General features: G+C 32.3%; 1 protein-coding gene across 4 annotated transcripts in view; it reads right to left on the reverse strand.

Annotated features, from left to right (window-relative positions):
* Positions 1–5,088: 5,088 nt before the first annotated feature.
* LOC111625049 (tigger transposable element-derived protein 1-like) overlaps positions 5,089–18,744 on the reverse strand; it is a 35,235-nt gene continuing 21,579 nt past the window's right edge. For 2 of the 4 annotated variants that reach the window (XM_023368074.1, XM_023368076.1), the window contains 2 exons: positions 10,241–10,358; positions 5,089–5,375 (listed from right to left, as the gene is read on the reverse strand). In XM_023368074.1, the coding sequence (XP_023223842.1) occupies positions 5,290–5,375; positions 10,241–10,358 (204 nt within the window). In that variant the 3' untranslated portion in view covers positions 5,089–5,289. Of the gene's footprint in view, positions 5,376–5,643; positions 5,872–10,240; positions 10,359–18,744 lie in introns of those variants that run through there. The other 2 variants (XM_023368073.1, XM_023368075.1) reach the window with 2 other exon arrangements.

The following is an 18,744-nucleotide window of genomic DNA, read 5'->3' on the forward strand; positions in this document are numbered from 1 at the left end:
CTGAATGACAAGTTTGAAATTACTTATAAAAGAACTTTACAATCATGTATGACATACTTACGTATGAAGATCGAAGTATCGTCTGAAGGAATTTTTGTGAGTCAACCTGATTACACAGAAAAGATCTTGAAACGATTTAGGTATGATCGAGTGAACGCCGTGAATACACCGATGGAGCCAGGAATGAAAACGAATTCTGAAAACCTTATCAATGACCAGCCACTAGAAAAACCATCGAAAGCTTGCTTTATTTAGCAACAATCTCACATCCAGATATAAGCTACGCTGTCAATTACCTAAATAGATTCAGTAATCGTCCCTTGACAAGTCACTGGATGATGATTAAAAGAATTTTTCAATATCTGAGAGGAACTATACATTTTGGAATATTTTTTAACCGAGATCCGAAGTTGTAGCTTATACAGATGCGGATTACGGAGGAGACGCCAATAGTCTACATTCTACGAGTGGAATTCTTATTATGAGAGGAGGTCCAATTGTATGGTATTCAAGAAAGCAGCGTCTCGTGGCGAACTCAACCGCTGAAGCCGAGTATCGTGCAGCAGTTTCAGCTATCGATGATATCTGCTGGGTGCGAAGAATAGGGATTGAACTAAAATTATTAAAGAATGAAGAACCTACTTTGTTGCTTGTCGACAATCAGTCGGCAATTCACATGCTTAAAAACGTTCACTAACGAAAGATAAAAGGGTAAAAAGCATATTGAGATTCAAAGAAAATTTATTCACCAGCATATTGGCATGACTGTTGAATTGCAACATATTAAAAGCGTCGATCAGCTTGCTGACATACTAACAAAATCTTTGAATCGTGTAATATTCGAAAAGTTACGCTGTAATATGATTAAATTAATTAATTAAGGAGGAGTGTTAAGATTAATCATATTTATTATTATAAGCTGCGCTTAAGTCAAGCGCCACCTGTTTTCTGTGTGTAGAAATCCAAGTCGAATGTGCGCAGGTCAATAAAAAAAAAAAAAACGTTCGTTCTCGTTGATTAATCCCGCCATTTTTTTTGACTCGTTCACGGTTACACGATAATACAACATGATGACCATTGGCAAGCACTTCTATCTCACATTTACTGTTAGATAGAAAAGCACACTGCCCAGTGGCATAGCGTGGGTGTCAGCCGCCCGGGGCGGAGGAAAATTTCGCCACCCCCTTATTTAGGTATCTCAATTTAAAACACTAAAATTCAGTTACGTCACAGAATAAGTAATGAAAAATTCCGTGCTAGTGTTGCCACCTTTTTAAAATCGCCGACCCTGACAGGAGGTGAGGTTTGTTCGAACAGAAGTTCTTGACGCATGTACTAAATCAGTTACAGTTAACGACTAGGGATACTTGGGCGGGAGTAACGTAAGTAATCTACATGACAGCCCTATTGGATATTGGAGGTGTATATGGGTACGAATGAATCGTACAAAAAAAAAATCGACAGGTAGCGAACGATATCCCCGGACGGCGAGTCGGATGGTAACACTATTCCGTGCTCATTTCAATCGCTCCGAATCGTAGATGGTCGATAATATGAAATAAAATGGTTCAAATTCTTACAAGATATTATTATTTATTGTGAAATTTTGCCGCCCCCTCTACACTACGCTACTGACACTGCCCCCACTGCTGGTGTTTCTGGGTAGCCCTCTCTCTTCACAGTTGATCACCCCAAGTAAGAGTGTTGGTTAGCGAGGTCGAAACCAAAGTTTTAAACACGAAAACGTGTATGTCAGACGTTCAGCGCAGCTTCCTGTAAGCCTAGAAGTTTGACAATGGTGTTTGGATAGTCAGTGGAATCATGCTGGACATTCCAAACACCATTGTCAAACTTCTAGGCTTACAGGAAAGCGGCGCTGAACATCCGACGTGTATGTTTTCGAATTTAAAACTTCAGCCTCAACCTCGCTAGTGTCACCTGCAGATTATATAAAAGGGCATTGTGCATAGTGGTGCATTCATGAAATCCTACATGCCCTTCAAGGCAAGGCTGCAGTCATTTTTCAGCAAGATAATGTTCAGCTGCATATAAGCAGTTTTTCTCAGAAATCTGTCCACCATGTTGACACATTTCCTTGGCCTACAGAGTTGTCACTGATCAAGTGTTTGTTGGATTGGATAAGACACCAGCTTCAGCCATTTATGAATGTAAAGAATCTGGAGCAGCAGTTGCAACATGTGGGAAAATTTTTGGTACTTATGGGTTAAGAGGACGCCAGTCAGAAATAGCAATCAAAGTCGCGATTTTGAATGAAAATATCAAAATAACAATAGACTAGTAAATTTAAATCTAAAAAGAAGAAAATTTACTAATAAGGTTGTAAAAATGAAAAAAATTAATTAGGATGATAGATATCGCCTATTTGCCGGTTAAAGTCCTGATACGTATACTGTCATGGCGGCTCATCTCTGATTCCACCAAACAAAAGGAAACAGTGGGGACGCACGTTCTAACCTAACCTAACCTATTCTAATAATTTGATTCGTAATAATTATGGTAATTTATTAGAATAGGTTAGGTTAGGTTAGGTCCCCACTGAACTGGTGTCCTCTTAACCCATAAATACCAAATTTTTACATGCCCAAATGTATCACTGCATGTATCCAGGCAAGAAGGATTCCTAAAGAGTACTGAAGGTTCCTTTAAATTGTATTGTTGTTCCACAGGAAATTGTCCATTTGCTGTGATGTTGTAATCACTTATTACCAAATTGAAAAAAAATCTGTAAAATTTGCATCACAATACAGACAGGACATGCACTTATACTGCTGGTACTGTAATATGTTTATATGTTAATATGAATTTCAACAGAGAGTACATCCATACTTGGTACAGTATTAAAAAAATAAACAATGAATAAATGCTATTTTCAGAAATGAACAAATTTTTTCGTTTCTGAAAATAGCATTTATTCATTGTTTATTTCTTTAATATGAGTTTCATTTTATATTATGTACATTGTTTTTTTTTATTTGGTAAAATAATAAAATGAAGTATAAAAATTGAGAATTACTAAGAATTTTGGATGTTGAAGTATAATGAAGTAATGAAGTAAATGAATAAAATGAAGTATAAAAATTGAGAATTACTAAGAATTTTGGATGTTGCTTCAATTTCTTTAACAGATCTTCAAATCAAAGATTTCACAAACCAAAAAATATATGAGCATATACATTTAACCAAGAAGTATGAGCAACCCAAGTGTACACAGCAATAAGGTCATATTTTTTAAGCATTATTAGTGAAAGTTACCATAGGACAGTTCTATGGAAGTGCTTGGTATCATATGTCCAAGTTCTGTTTTAAGATTATACAGAAACTTTGTTGAAAAACAAAGTGATTGAAAGTCATGAGTTTAATGATTATGCTATTAATCTTTATGAACAGTTTCATGCACAATCTGTTTTGTTCTCTATTTCCTGGAGTCTATATTATTATTGGATGATCATTTTAATCAGTATTATGAAAAGAACCTCTTTTTTATTTTGAAGCAAAAGATAAAAACAGCAGTGTTTTATCACTATACATTCGTTTTAATGACTAGAAATTTTATGTTGAGGTTTACCTAGTTGCTGGTGAAAGATAATGATAGCATGTTTCTCTGGGTACAGATTTTTCATTTTACTGATACATACATACAAGAAAGACATTGGCTGTACATGAAGTGTTCAGCCAATGTTTTTCTTGTATGAGAGGGTAAGGGAAAGTAGGAGGGAGAGGAGATAGACAGTAGAGAAAGGTAGGATCCTTTTGAACAGCATACATAAGGCTACAGTAACCTCTATGTTTGATGTTGATATGCAGTTTTTAGGCTGCAAGGCTGCAGTCCCCCAAAGGGTCTAAAAGAAAACCTGAGTGTAGCAAACACCAATAATTGAGTACTGCTACAAATAGCTAAGTGTAGAAGTTAGTGCCAAGTGGCTGTTAGTAGGAAGGCTTATATCTAGTTTTAATATTAATAAAACTGAACGTGATCACAAATTTTAATACTACTTAACAGCTAGACAGACAGTACAAAAAGCAAACAAACACAATGACAAACTAAATGAGACAACAGACCAACGAGCAAGACCTCAAAATTTTTATTTATTTATTTTTATTATTTTTTTTATGTATTCACTTTTTTTTAAACATTAACTTATTCACTAACTAAACTAACCTACCATAACCTAGGATGAACCTAACCAGACAACTAAACCTAATAAACCCTAATCTAATTTAAGCTAACTGGAAAATTTTACTGATACAGTGTATATCTTCAAACATAAGTAATAAAACACTAGCAACTAGGTGTTTATGACTGAAGATACATACTTTAGATATTAAATGTATAGGATAAATCAGAAGGAAGTATCACCAATTACAGTGTTTATTTCAGAGCAAAAAATTTCCTGTAAACTTGGATCCTATTGTCAATAGTTAGATTTCAGGTTATGCATTGTAAACAATACATAACCTTGGCTAACTTAAATGTTGAAAATAAAATGCATTTTTTTGCAGTTTATTGAAGAAAAATGCATTTTATTACTAATAATCTAATCGACAGTAACAAGAGAGGTTACTTCCATTTATAATTAAAATACAATAGTTAAATGAAATACTAACTCAAATTGGATTGTATAAGGCTAATGTAGCCTTAATTTTTATGCTTAGAAAATGTAAAAGAAACTGTTGTAATGGTATAACTGATGTTATAACTAATAATTATCACACAAATATTACATTACCCCAAAGTAACAGGAAACTAATCCTTTATATAATAAAAGTTGATTGATTGATTTTATGATAATTAAATCATTAGCAAATATTTTACTTTCATTTTTTTGGTAAAAAATCCAATAATGCATATAAAACTTCCAAACGATCGCCTGAATAACGGGCTATAATATGGCTACTTAAAATGATTAGAACCAAAGCAATTTGTCTTAAGAGGTAAGCGTTAGGCTTACCTCTTAAGACAAATTGCTTTGGTTCTAATCATTTTAAGTAGCCATATTATAGCCCGTTATTCAGGCGATCGTTTGGAAGTTTTATATGTATACCAATCGGGCTTTATGTTGATGTTATTTATCCAATAATGCTTCCCATGCTTTGAAATGGTCTTTAATAGATTTTATTTCTATAATTAATTTTATAGTTTCTTCTTATTTCATAAATGGATTTCTTGATGTTTTTTGAAAATTTAAAATTTTTACAGGAACTGTTAAATTAGATAATGAACTTGGTTCTTCTTCTATATTACTATTTGATTTAAAGTTCTAATTTTCATCAATCTTCAGAAGTTTTTGGAAAATAGCTTTCACCAACTTTCTTATATTTTCCATATTGCTTGAAAACTTTTCTATTACTATTTCCTATTATTTAAATAAATAAATATCTTTAAAATTATGCTAAAAATAATAATAATTATATACGTTCATTAAAAAAGTAAATAAGTTATTAAATTGTAAGGTTTAGAAATATATGTAACAATAACAACAAGCATATTCAAATACACTTTTTAATTAATATTCTTTAAAACTATATTTCTTTACACAAGAAGAACAAACAACAAACATTTTTCTGAAATCACTTTGAACAAAAAATAAAAATAAAAAATGCATTCCAAAAAACATTGTAATGTGCATGAATTAGTCAATTGGAATCAAGAAAAGCAATATTTAAAGTATTTAATGTATAAGGAGCATGAAATATTAATATGCAATATTATCACTCTTGACAGCCATATGACAGGCCAAAAAACTTTGAAAAACACTGTTTTAATGTTTTTTTTGGGTAAAATTCATTACAGTAGTCTCTCGAAAACTCGGCACTCGATAACCCCGGCAGTCCAGATAACTCAGCCACACCCTGGCAGGGCAAAAAAAAATCCTTAATTAATTCATTTTCATTACAGACAGCTTTATGCCTCATAAAGTATTTTTCTGAGGTCTGTCTTATCAGGTAAATTACTGTACACAGTGTATTCATTAATTTTCATTTTCATGTAGTAAAGGCTCTATGTTTTCACAAATGATGTACTTTTCCTTTGTTTAAGGGTATTTGGGCAGTTTATTCTCTGTTGTATTCTCAAGTAAACAATACATATTTTTTTTAACCCCATTTCCGATAACCTGGCATTTTCACAAACTCGGCCATCCTTCGGTCCACATTAGGCCGCATTTTCGAGACTCTACTATATTTGCTTTTAATAAACAATAAATGAATTTTAGATCATACTTTTTATACAGGTAAACAAGTCTCTTTTCCAGCTGATTATTACAGTACAGATAGGATTTTATACTATTGTGGATCTTACACTAAGTCAGGACTGTACCAAACAATGATATAATTACCCAGCTCCTGATGTAAAGGGGTCTTTGCTTATATCAATGTCTAATGGAAATAAGGCAAGGTCAATTATGAAGTTGTAAAGAATGACAAAATAACTAATTTTAGTTTTTATTGCAACTGTATCTTGGAACAAGCTTTCTAAACATGATATGTACAGTACAATGAGAAATAACTTAAAAATAATTAAATGCTTTGTTATATTATTTATATATTATTTTTATTATATATTACATTATTTTTCAAAAATAATAAGCTTCATCTTATTAAAACATTACACATGTGATAAATTGTAATAAACCATCTTTATGTTTAAGTACAGTGTGGGATTATATTTTTTAAATGTTTCAAAAATTAATATTTTATGAAAAACTAATCTTCATAATTAACTGTATGTTAATTANACAGTATAGTCCTTCACTAACAAGGCCTATTCTCTGTTAGGCATGAGGACTAATGTAAATTTCAGCCAACTGCCAACCATCAGCCAGTAGACAACATGAACCAACTACCAGAAGACCATAAATTCAGAAGGCAAATTAACCAGTAGACAATGTGCTAACAAACAATCAAGATGACAACACGACAACAACAAGAATGTTAATTATTTTAATTATGTGTGTTAAATTTAAGTTGTCATGTTTTTGTAATTTTAAAATTAAATTAAATTATTTTTTTTTGTTATTTTGTCTTATATTATATAACTGATGAAGCCTTAGCAATAAAGGCAAAGTACTTTTATTTGTATTTTTTACATTTATATATTTTTTCTTTGTTCTTATCATTGAAGCTTTATCACACTTCTCAAAATTATCAATCATTAGACACAGACAACACTCAAAATTACCAATGTTTGCAGATATCTTTTTTGCACTCAAAATAATTGCAAGCTAATCAACAATGGGTCAAAATTCAAAAACTTGCAATAATATATTCTGGATGTCTATATTATGATAAACGATGCAATGTTGTTAGTCATGCAAGTTCTGTGGTTGTACAGAATTTGCACAACTTAAGATATAGTAATTGTTTCCCCAATAATTGGGTAGGAGAGACTTTTTTATTAACCTACATAATTGTGTACTAATCTTCACTTACAGTTTTGCAGATGATTCAACTAAACTGAAATCTCTATTGTTAAGCTATAAGGAAAATACAAGAAGTTAAAATAAGGTCATCAATGATTTAGTTCTATAAAATGCTAAAAAAATGGTTTGGTTTATTTGTATATGGCAACAACATGGGTGATCTGTTGAGGGATGCCTCCTGGGAGGACTTTCTTTGAGCAAGTGGCTCTTATTTAGGTGTTATTAATGTGAAGAAAACCCAGAATATGTCATGTGGCAAGCTCGTTGGTGAGGTGTGAACTGATGACCAACCAGTGTTAAGTGGTTTTATCTGCTCAGTCACTGGTGGGCACTAAAAAAATTATCATCTTTACTTCTATAAAAGTTCATTTTATTGTTCATAATGATCATTGAGTTTTCAAGTTTAGGAATAATGATCACAGTATTAAAAAATCAGTCTGGTGAATTAGGCAATTATTAAAATTAATACAACTTATTGCATACTTCAAATATTATAATTTCAAAATATTTTAAGGGAGTATTTGTCTGAAATTTGGAATTCATATTAATTAATATTTATTTTAAGTGAGTATACAGTATTTTAATAATATGTTTGCTTATTCATCAATTAATTAATAAACACACCAAAATTAGTTTAACTGTCAAAGGTTTTCAACCTCTTTAATAGATCAATATCAGAACCACCACAGAAGAATTTGAACTAAATGTTTAAATAACTAACTGTAAAGGAACAGAAATGCAAAACTTCAAAATACAAATAGATAAATAAATAAAAACAAAAACAAACATCTCAACTAATACTTTATTGCTTCCTGTTTTTTTTTTTTTTTTTTTTTTTACCAATCTNAAAGTTTCTATGCTTGAGTTTTTCCTACACATATTTCAGAAAAATTAATGTTAATATTTGACATATTTGATATAACATATCATCATAAACTCATTAATATATCAGAATTCCAAGATTTTGTTGCAATTGACATATTTTCATGCAGATTACCCTTAGATTACCTGTGTTTGAAAAATGCTTTCAAACAGTCACGTTATGTGATGAACATATATGCCAATTTTTTATTGCATCATGAACTCATTAAACAGAACTTACCATATAGGAACACTATTTGATGAATAAAAATAGATTTTATTTTGTACAACTTATTAGTTTTGTACAATGGAGCAGATATGCATTTTGGGCTATTTTCTCCTCTTCAATCCTTTTTTTTTTTTTGTACAATTGTTAATACGGTGTAATATTATAGATTACATTAAAATTAACGATTATTTATAGTTTTTACATATGTTTAAAACTCAGAAAAAGTAAGGTTACCTGAAATGATATTTACATTTGATTGATAAATATCATTTCAGATAACCTTATTTTTTTCTAAGTTTTGAACGTATGTAAAAAATATAAACAATAATTAATTTTAATGTAATTTATTACACAGTATTAACAATTGTACAAAAAAAGGACTGAACAGGAGAAAATAGCTCAAAATGCATATCCATTCTGTTGTACAAAATAAAGTTTATTTTATTTATTAAATACAGACTGCAAACGAATTGGACAACAAACACTTTTGCAAAAGATTTTTATGTTCAAACAACAAACACGTGTTTGGATATCGAACACCTGACAGAACAAACACAAGAAGTGACGCTGCATTTAAGATTTGTAAAACTATATTTTAATGGCATCTATTCATGGTTTATGGAATGAGACTTTCACAGTTGTATACATAACCTTTTTTGCACTAGTTAATTTCTGTTCTCTGAATTTTTGTAAGTGCTTTTCTGAACTTTTTATTTAAAATACTGATAATATGGAGCCTAAAAGAGGAGTGTCAAAAACTGTGTTCACTATAGAAACTAAGCAAGAAATAATAGCCAAAATAGAGAGTGGACAGAAGATGTTTGATATTGTAGGCAGATGACTTCAACAGGTCTACAGTAGATACAATCTTAGCTAAGAAACATATAATCAAAAAGATTCAAGCTGATAAAGGAGTAATGAAAATTGCATCTGAGAAACATGTGCCATCTATGAAAAAAATGGAGAGATTGTTTTTAGTTTGTTATTACATGTAAATAAACATAGTAAGAAAGTATATAATTTTTTATTTATTTTTTGAGGTCTCCAGAACATATTAATCAAATTTCCACAAAAATCTATGGTAAATTGATAATCAGTTAATGAACAACTTGGATAGCAAACATGGTCTTGGAACAGATTATGTTTGTTAACTGATCACCCACTGTAGTGTTCCTGTGTGATAAGTTCTACACAGCAATTTTGTGCTTTTTTCCAAAAAACATCTCAATTACTTATATTAATAAACATACATGAAGTAATATATACTGTACATGCTAATAAATATAACTAAATAGATTCATTCTCTAACAAATAAATTATTAGTTTTTCTTTATTTTTCTAAATTTCTAATTTATTTTGTAATTATCTACTAATAAAAATTAAAATATAAAATCAAATCAAATAAAATACAAATCAGGTATAGCGAAACATAACAAATTACAGTCTGAAATACACAAATATCACATGGACCTTAGCTTTGGTGAATTTGTCAATGAGAGTTTCCAAAACTTTGAAAGGGATTTCACATCTTTGGCATTCAGACAGGCACTTAGAGATCAAAAATGTTCAGCAGTTAAACTAATTTAGTTGTTTTGGTATGTTTATTAATTAACAAAAACTGATACATTTTATCCTTTAACAAGACAAATGCAATTTTGATTGATTTAAAGTAAAATTTATTAACTATTTATAATTTAGTATTTAAACTTACTATTTTTTGAAGATCTCAGATGAATTATTTTAAAATTACTATTAAGTTCCTTGGCAAACTTTCTAATAGTAGAATTTAAATAATAACAATATCTCTTTACTCTTTGTAGTCTTAATACCTATAATAATTTTATAAAAGTTAAGAAATTTTTTCTTCCTGAAGATAAAAATTATAAAAATACAAATTTGAAACATAATTAAAAATAAAATTTCAATATCTTGATTAAGTGAAACAAATCAAAAAATTCTCTCCACCTTCCTATTTATTGATGTGATAAAAGAATTAAAAAGCAAAATTAGTATTTGAGAAATAATGAAGTTTTTCGATTTTTCAAAAGATTCTACTTCAAAATAATCTTGACAATTATAGATGTAGAAATAAAACTATACACTTTATATATAAGTATCAATTAAAAAATGCTAACCGTAGCCAATTTCTGATAACAGAGTTAAATACCATTCATTACAATTTTGCTATTTGTGAAGGAGTTTCCTTGATGATACAAATTTCTAGAATCCAAGAAAAAATACTTGCACTCAAAGCAATTAAGCAACATTTGTGGTTGAAAGCTTTTGCTAAAATGATATACAGTACTCACTATTTCCTGAATTCAAAGAAAGTTTCTATGCTTGAGTTTTTCCTACACATATTTCAGAAAAATTAATGTTAATATTTGACATATTTGATATAACATATCATCATAAACTCATTAATATATCAGAATTCCAAGATTTTGTTGCAATTGACATATTTTCATGCAGATTACCCTTAGATTACCTGTGTTTGAAAAGTGCTTTCAAACAGTCACGTTATGTGATGAACATATATGCCAATTTTTTATTGCATCATGAACTCATTAAACAAGTTTTCCATTGTTTCAAGTCAATAAAAGTGTCTTTAGAACATGTGAAAAATCTTTGTGCCTACAGAATATGTCAATTTTGAATGGAAATCGTGTGACTTCCAGTCCAGACCAGAAGTTCATCTGCAACATCTGAAAATCAGTTTATTGCAGTACATTCTATTGTGTTTTTATACAATATTTGTTATTTGTAAGTAAATTTTTCTTATTTAAAAATATGTCACAAAAAATTGTGATGTTTTGAGGGGTCCAGAATAGATTAATGGCATTTCAATTCATTTCAATGGGGAAAATTGATTTGACATACAAGTAATTTGAGTTACGAGTTCTGACACGGAATGAATTAAACTCTTTAGTCAAGTCACCACTGTATTTCTGTTCTTGAGATTAATGAAGGATAGATGGATAGACAGATGGACAACAGTGGGAATTTATTATTATTATTTAGTTATTCCATTTTTAAATCCAAAATTTAATACTTCAGGTATGACAGATCCTTTTTAATATACACTCTTTGACAAAAAAATTTACACACCAAGAAGGAATTATCCAACTAGAACAAAATTTGGTATGTTTATTGTACATGCACAGAAACAATTTTGAAACAGTTGGATGATTCATTTCAGATAAAAAGCTACACAAAGTGAGGAAGTCAATAAGATATTGGACCACCTCTTGTCTGAATACAAGCTGTTATCCAGAGTGGCACTGATTCATAATGTTGACAGATGGCATCCTGAAGGATTTCTTGCCAAACAGTGTTAAATTGGTGAGCTAAGTCATTGATATTCCCAAATGGTCATGTGTGATGCTCCATCAGGCTCAAAATGTCTCAATCGGAAAGAGATCTGGCAATCTGACTAGCCAAGAAAGGTTATTGCAAGGTCATGAAGACATTCATGTGAGAGACATGCTGTGTATGGTCAGGCATTGTCTTGTTGGAAAGTATGCCCTGAGTGCTGCAAAAGGAATGGTATCACAACAGATCTCAGAATGTCATCAATGTATTGCTGTGCTGTGAGGTTGCCATGGACTACCACTAAGGGGGTCTTGGTTATTACAAGAAATAGTACCCCATACCATAACTCCTTGTTGAGCCATGTAGTGTTTGACAGTAAAAGTAAGATTCTGGTGATGGCCAGAATGTCTCCATACATATCTATGCTAGCCATTGGAACTCAGTTCAAAGTGGGACTCGCTACTAAAGATGATTCAACCCTAATCAGAACAGTTCCGTGTTAATCGAGCCAGCACCACTGCAATTATTCTTGATGATTCTTACAGGTCAGTGGCAGCCAGTGTAATGGGCATCATGAACATAAATTCCACTTGTATAGTCATCTAGCAATGGTCCCAGTGGCCACTTTGGCATTTGTGAGTAAGTCGTGCTGGTGGCTATCAGGGACTTAAAATCCTACTTCTCAGACACTGGTGTGAGTATGCTGACTAACCGGGGGAAATCATTATCCCTTGACAGAGATAGGCCTAGGAGATCTCACGTATGTGGGTGGTGATATAGGAGGCAGAGAATACAAAGTGCCTTTACAAAACTGTTTATTAAAACAAAAGTTTCTTACACGGGTAAGAAAGGAGTCATATCTGCACTGCACACACGGATAAATATAAAATTAGACTTATTTCAACCATTAACTGGTGTGAATTATGATTAACTCTCGAATATCGAACATTTTCATAACCTCCTTTCAATTCCAAATCAGCCGATTTGGATTTGAAAGAAGCCTGAGGAAGAACCCAGAAGGGGTTACGAAAACATTTGATATTCAAGAGTTAATCGTAATTCACACCAGTTAATGGTTGAAGTGAGTCTAATTTTATAAGAAAGGAGTCCTTGAGGATAAACAAAAAGTTATCTACTGTTCTACTGTCCCAATTCTTCCACATGCATAGATTCTTGATCAAATGTCATCCATTGGGTGGCCCCAGGGCAGCAGCGAGTTGGTGTCCAAAGGTCTAGGGGGCACACACAGAACTATAATGATGACACTTGTAGAGTTGAGGTAATGATGATGACAGCTGAACCCCATGTCCTTCAACACCTGGGTTTTATAGAATTTTTGTCCCAAAATCTTCTTCTAATTAGCTGGGCTTCCACTTCCCCACTCCCCGATTGGTTTCTCACCTGTCTCCAGGTTGGAAAATCGAGACCAGTTTGGGTTGCAAGAAAAGTCTGCCTGAGATGGTCCATCCTATACCATCCCTTCAACTCTGACTGAGATTACCTAGAAACTAAGACACCCATGGTCATCTTGTCTCTTGTCATTTTCTTTTATTGCATTTTATATTTTAAATATTTTCCTTTCTTTGATTGTATATGAACAATGATATCAAAGTCTGGCATTGCCGTTTCAATGCAGGTAACTTGACACCTTGCAGAATCAGTTGTTTCTCTGTTCCACGTAAATAATTCTTTACAAAATTTGTATGTCCTTTTTAAGTCTGAACTATCTCTTTATAAGTCTGAACATATCGCTCACACATTGGTCACACATTGGATAGTTGATAGTGACAATTCTGATGTTATTACAACTGCTCAAACAATCACTCTGTCTTCCCTCTCTGTCATCACTATAGGCCATCCACTGCCTGCTTTTCTCTGCGCTTTGCCATTCAAGACCCATTCATGCCAGCATCATTTAATTGCTGCCTCACTCCAATACAATATTGAGCAATATGTCAATTTGTCCTTCCATCCTCTTTTAGTCCGATGACCAGTTTAACTGAGCATGGGGACTTCCCACATTATCTACACCAATTCAAAAAAAATAAAAAAAATGGACAGTGAACAATGTGACTGTGATAATATGTCAACAGGGGATGCATATCATGTCCTATTCCATTGCCCAAAATATGATTATCAGCATAGTCCTCTTTATGCAAATTGCATTCAGCAGGGACTATTTTGGCTGCCAAACCCAAGTGACTTACGCAGCAAAAAGAAACTGTACATGGCAATGGTCACATTCATAAACAGTATAGTCCTTCACTAACAAGGCCTATTCTCTGTTAGGCATGAGGACTAATGTAAATTTCAGCCAACTGCCAACCATCAGCCAGTAGACAACATGAACCAACTACCAGAAGACCATAAATTCAGAAGGCAAATTAACCAGTAGACAATGTGCTAACAAACAATCAAGATGACAACACGACAACAACAAGAAGAAGGAGACACATGAAAGAGAAGATGACAATACAGCAAGAAGAAGGATTTTTTCTCACATAACTGACCCTAATTTGGAGGCCACTGCACCGGTTTGTAATCCTGACTGCTCGCCGCTTCCGTGTATCGTGTTGGTGGTTCTGTCTAGCAGTGTTGTATCAGTTCTGTATTATGGTTATCCTATCTACGATGATCTCAGTCTGCAGTCTGTGTTGCAGGCCGAACTGAACTGTCTATTTTCGAACTCTGTTAGTATTCTAGATCGGTATAGACCAATTGGTGTGGTGTTAAGTTATCACAATGACCACAGACATGGAATCTCAAATAGTTATTACTTTGCTATAAGATACTATAATTAACAAAGCTAATGATCATTTAATCAGAATTATGGAAGTGTTAATTTTTTATCATTTGCATATTTGATCAAAAAGAATTTGAATATGACATTTCATTGAAATTGGATTATTTTTTGGGGTGTGTTAATTTTTTTTCAAAGAGTGTATTTATATTCATTAAAGAAATTCATGATAGTGAGGTTTCTAATTTTCTAATTAATTTTTATTATTTATTATAAATGACTATTTCTAAAAGTTGTATATATGGGTCCTCAAATTACATGCAGATTGTGTTCTAAGTCAGTCATGTGTAGTTTAGATTTTGTGTGATTTGAACAAAATTTTTCTATTAAACTAACAGTAAATACCATATTTACATTTTGTTTGTGTGGATATAACTATGCATATATGAATGATGCAGAATGCTATACTAAGAAATAGATTCAATATATAACATGTAATATGAATAAAATGAAAGTTTGGATAAGCTAAAACTGACAGCAAATAACAAAGGTTTTTCTGAAAAGAGATTAATTTTTAAGAGGTTCTCAAAAACACAGGCTGATTATGAAAGCAAGGTAATCACTGAAAAAAATGAAGAAAGAATGAATAGTTGGCAATAAAGAGCTGATTCAAATATACAAAAAGAGATAGTCATCAGACTTAATTTAGCTTTAGTTCAATAGTTCTATGTTTAAGTTTTGGTTTGTAAATAGAAATCTCACTGAAAATTAAGAATAAAAGTTGATTAAGGAAAATTTCATGTCAACTCATCAGAGGACCATGTGGATCTTTTCCACATGGCTTGCTGATGAGTTGGAGCAAGAGAACAGTTGAAAAATTTTGAACAATAATATACTGATTTTGCATATTTCAAACATGTGTAATTTGAGAACTCCTTGTATTTGTTAAAAATTTATTTTTCATCAAGAATTCGGAAGTGGTGAAAAAAATTTCAAAATTATCTTTTTATAAATTCATTTATCTAGAATTTTGTCTGAACTAATGTTAAAACTGAAATAATTGATATGCTTTCAAAGTAATAATTAAAAAAAAACATCATTCTACGATCAGTAGACAATAAAAATTAAATTTTATATTTCTTTATTCTTACAATTAATTTGAATTTCTCATGTATTGTTTACACCACCAATATCCTGAAATTTTGTATTTTATTTGCATTGTTAAGTTTGTTGATATAATAGTTTAATTTAGAATAACTTAAAATACAAGCGCTGTTTCTTTTTCAACCTCTGATGGTCCATAAAAGACAAGTATAAATAACAAAATTAATTTATTACCATAAGTTAGGTACAAACATGGTTACTTTTTGACATAATCACCATGAAAATTGAGGGAGGCATTTATCTATTTGTGGATGGGCTTTGAAATCCTCTCTTCGTAGAATGTTGCCACCAGTCACTTGAGATGATCCTTAACAATGTTCTTTTGAAGATCATCATTAGTCTCAAACCTCTCAGGAAAGAGGTGGAAGTCTTCACACATTAAAAAGTTTCAAGCTGGACAGAAATCTGAAAGGTGGAAGTCTTCACCACCTTTAAACACCCAGCATATAGCCCCAATTTAGCACTGAGACTTCCACCTCTTTCCTAAACAGAAAGAGTAGCTAGAGGGCAGAGGTTTGAGACTAATGACAATCTTCGAAACAATGTTAAGGCCATCTCAAGTCACTGGTGGCAATATTCTACGAAGAGGAGATTTCAAAGCTTGTCCACAGATATGACAAATGCCTCAATCTTCATGGTGATTATGTCCAACAGTAACCATGTTTGTACCTAACTTTTGGTAATAAATTCATTTTGTTAAATATGTAATCCAACACCTTATTTTTCGCTGAGAGATTATTTTTAATTAAAACAAACGTTTTCGATCCATTCATTGGATCATCCTCAGGCTAAATGGAACACTTCATAAATAGAACTACTCGTTTAAATATTCAAAAATACAAATAAACCGATAACATAAAAATAAATAATACTTGTAAATAATACAAATATTCAAAATAAATAACATAATATCATTACTAAATAATAATATCGTCTGCCTAACTATATAGAGCTTATTATTTCATACTAAATTTCCTGCGCTTTTTTTAAGCTTTTAACCGCAAACTTCCAAGCGGAAGGAAGACCCTCCGCATCTCTTGCGTTAATACATTTTTCTTCAAGTTTGCTTCTATAGATTTCTATCTTTTCAGCGTTCTTGCCAATGCCGGCGAGTGTATCTGTTTCAGGATTTCGGCTTTATCCCAATGTATCAATGAACCTTCTGCCTGCGCCATCTGGGCCAAAACTGTCGCATTAGAACCTTTTCTGATATCATATTTGTGTTCTTTGATCCTTAAACCTAGGTTCCTAGTTGTAACCCCTACATATTCTTTCTTAATTCCTAAAAGCTGGTTCTCGTAGGGAATCTTGTACACACCCGCCTTATTTTCTTTTCTAACTACCCCTTTATCGTTTCTAAGTATTTTGTATAAATTTGGGGCTCTTTTTAAGACCATCTTTGCACCCTTCATATTTGTGATTTCCTTCATAACTCCTCCTAAATGTTTGTTGTATGTAAATTTCGTGTATTTAGAAGGACCTTGTGCCTTTTTTATATCTTTATTATCCTCTAATTTTCTAATAATTCCCTTAATCACATTCCTCTTGTAACCCAATGTTCCTGCCAATTGCATAATTCTTTCTAACTCTGCATCCCGGTCTATAACGCTTTCACAGTATATAAAGGCCCTCCTAACCAATGCTCGAAACGCTGCTATTTTATACCTATAAGGGTCATTAGAGTTTGCAGGGATATATAGTGGACTATGTGTTGGTTTAATGAATACGTTGGTGGATATACGTCCTCTCCTAAATATGATACTAATATCTAAGAAATGTACCTTCATAGAGCTTATTTGCTCTAGCTTCAACCTAAGACCTTCTTCGTTATCGTTAACTCTATCTACGAATTCAGCAATTGCTCGATTGTTTTTCCATAAAATGAATACATCATCTACATATCTCTTGTAGTATACAATATTTCTTTCAAAGCTACTCAGTATTTTTCTTTCTAGTTTTCTAACGACAAGCTCGCATAGGAGCCCTGAAATTGGGCTTCCCATTGGGACCCCTCTATTTTGTTTATATGTTTGGCCTTCAAAAACGAAAAAGGATTCGCAACATACTAGATTAACCATCTCTGCAACTTCATTACACCTTGGCGGATTACAAACCTACGCCAGGTGTCGCCGACGTCAGGAATCTGATATGGCACCAAGAAGAAGAAGAAGAAGAAGATTTTTAAGTGGTGAGAATGCTACAAATTCAGCCAAAAAATTAAATACTGTTCATAATCAAACTGTAATTAGTGTAAGGACTGCGCAGAAGTGGTTTGAAAGATTTAGAAATAATGATTTTAGTGTGGAGGATAAGGCTCGTACTGGAAGACCTGTTGACTTTGATGATGATGCTCTCTCTGCACTAGTTGAAGCAGAACCATGACTTTGGAAGACCTGTTGACTTTGATGATGATGCTCTCTCTGCACTAGTTGAAGCAGAACCATCTTTAACAGTTGATGAAATTGCAGAACGTTTAAATTCATCCCATGAAACTGTTCATAGACATCTACAACAAATCGGAAAAGTTTCAAAGCTAGGAAAATGGATACCACATGAACTGTCAATAGCTAACCGACAACAATGTGTAAACATTTGCACGTCTCTTTTATCCTGCATTACTTTAGAACCTTTTCTTGATCAGCTGGTTACTGGAGACGAAAAATGGATCCTCTATAATAATGTGACAAGAAAAAGACAATGGACAGATCGCGACAAGCAGCCAAAACCGGCTGCAAAAGATGGGTTGCATCCAAAAAAAATTCTTTTGTCTGTTTGGTGGGATATGTCAAGTGTAATTCACTTTGAGCTGTTAGAACCTAATCAAACAATTACAGCTCAAATGTATTGTGATCAATTAGAGCGTTTAAATGAAAAAAAATTGACCGTCATTAGTGAACAGAAAGCAGGTTCTCTTGCAACATGACAATGCCAGACCACATGCTGCAAAAATAACTGTAGAGAAACTCAAAAGCTTCAACTGGGAAATTTTACCTCATCCA

Source organism: Centruroides sculpturatus, unplaced genomic scaffold, assembly GCF_000671375.1.
Source record: "Centruroides sculpturatus isolate CEXI.00-Female unplaced genomic scaffold, Cexi_2.0 scaffold40, whole genome shotgun sequence".
Lineage (NCBI taxonomy): Eukaryota > Metazoa > Arthropoda > Arachnida > Scorpiones > Buthidae > Centruroides > Centruroides sculpturatus.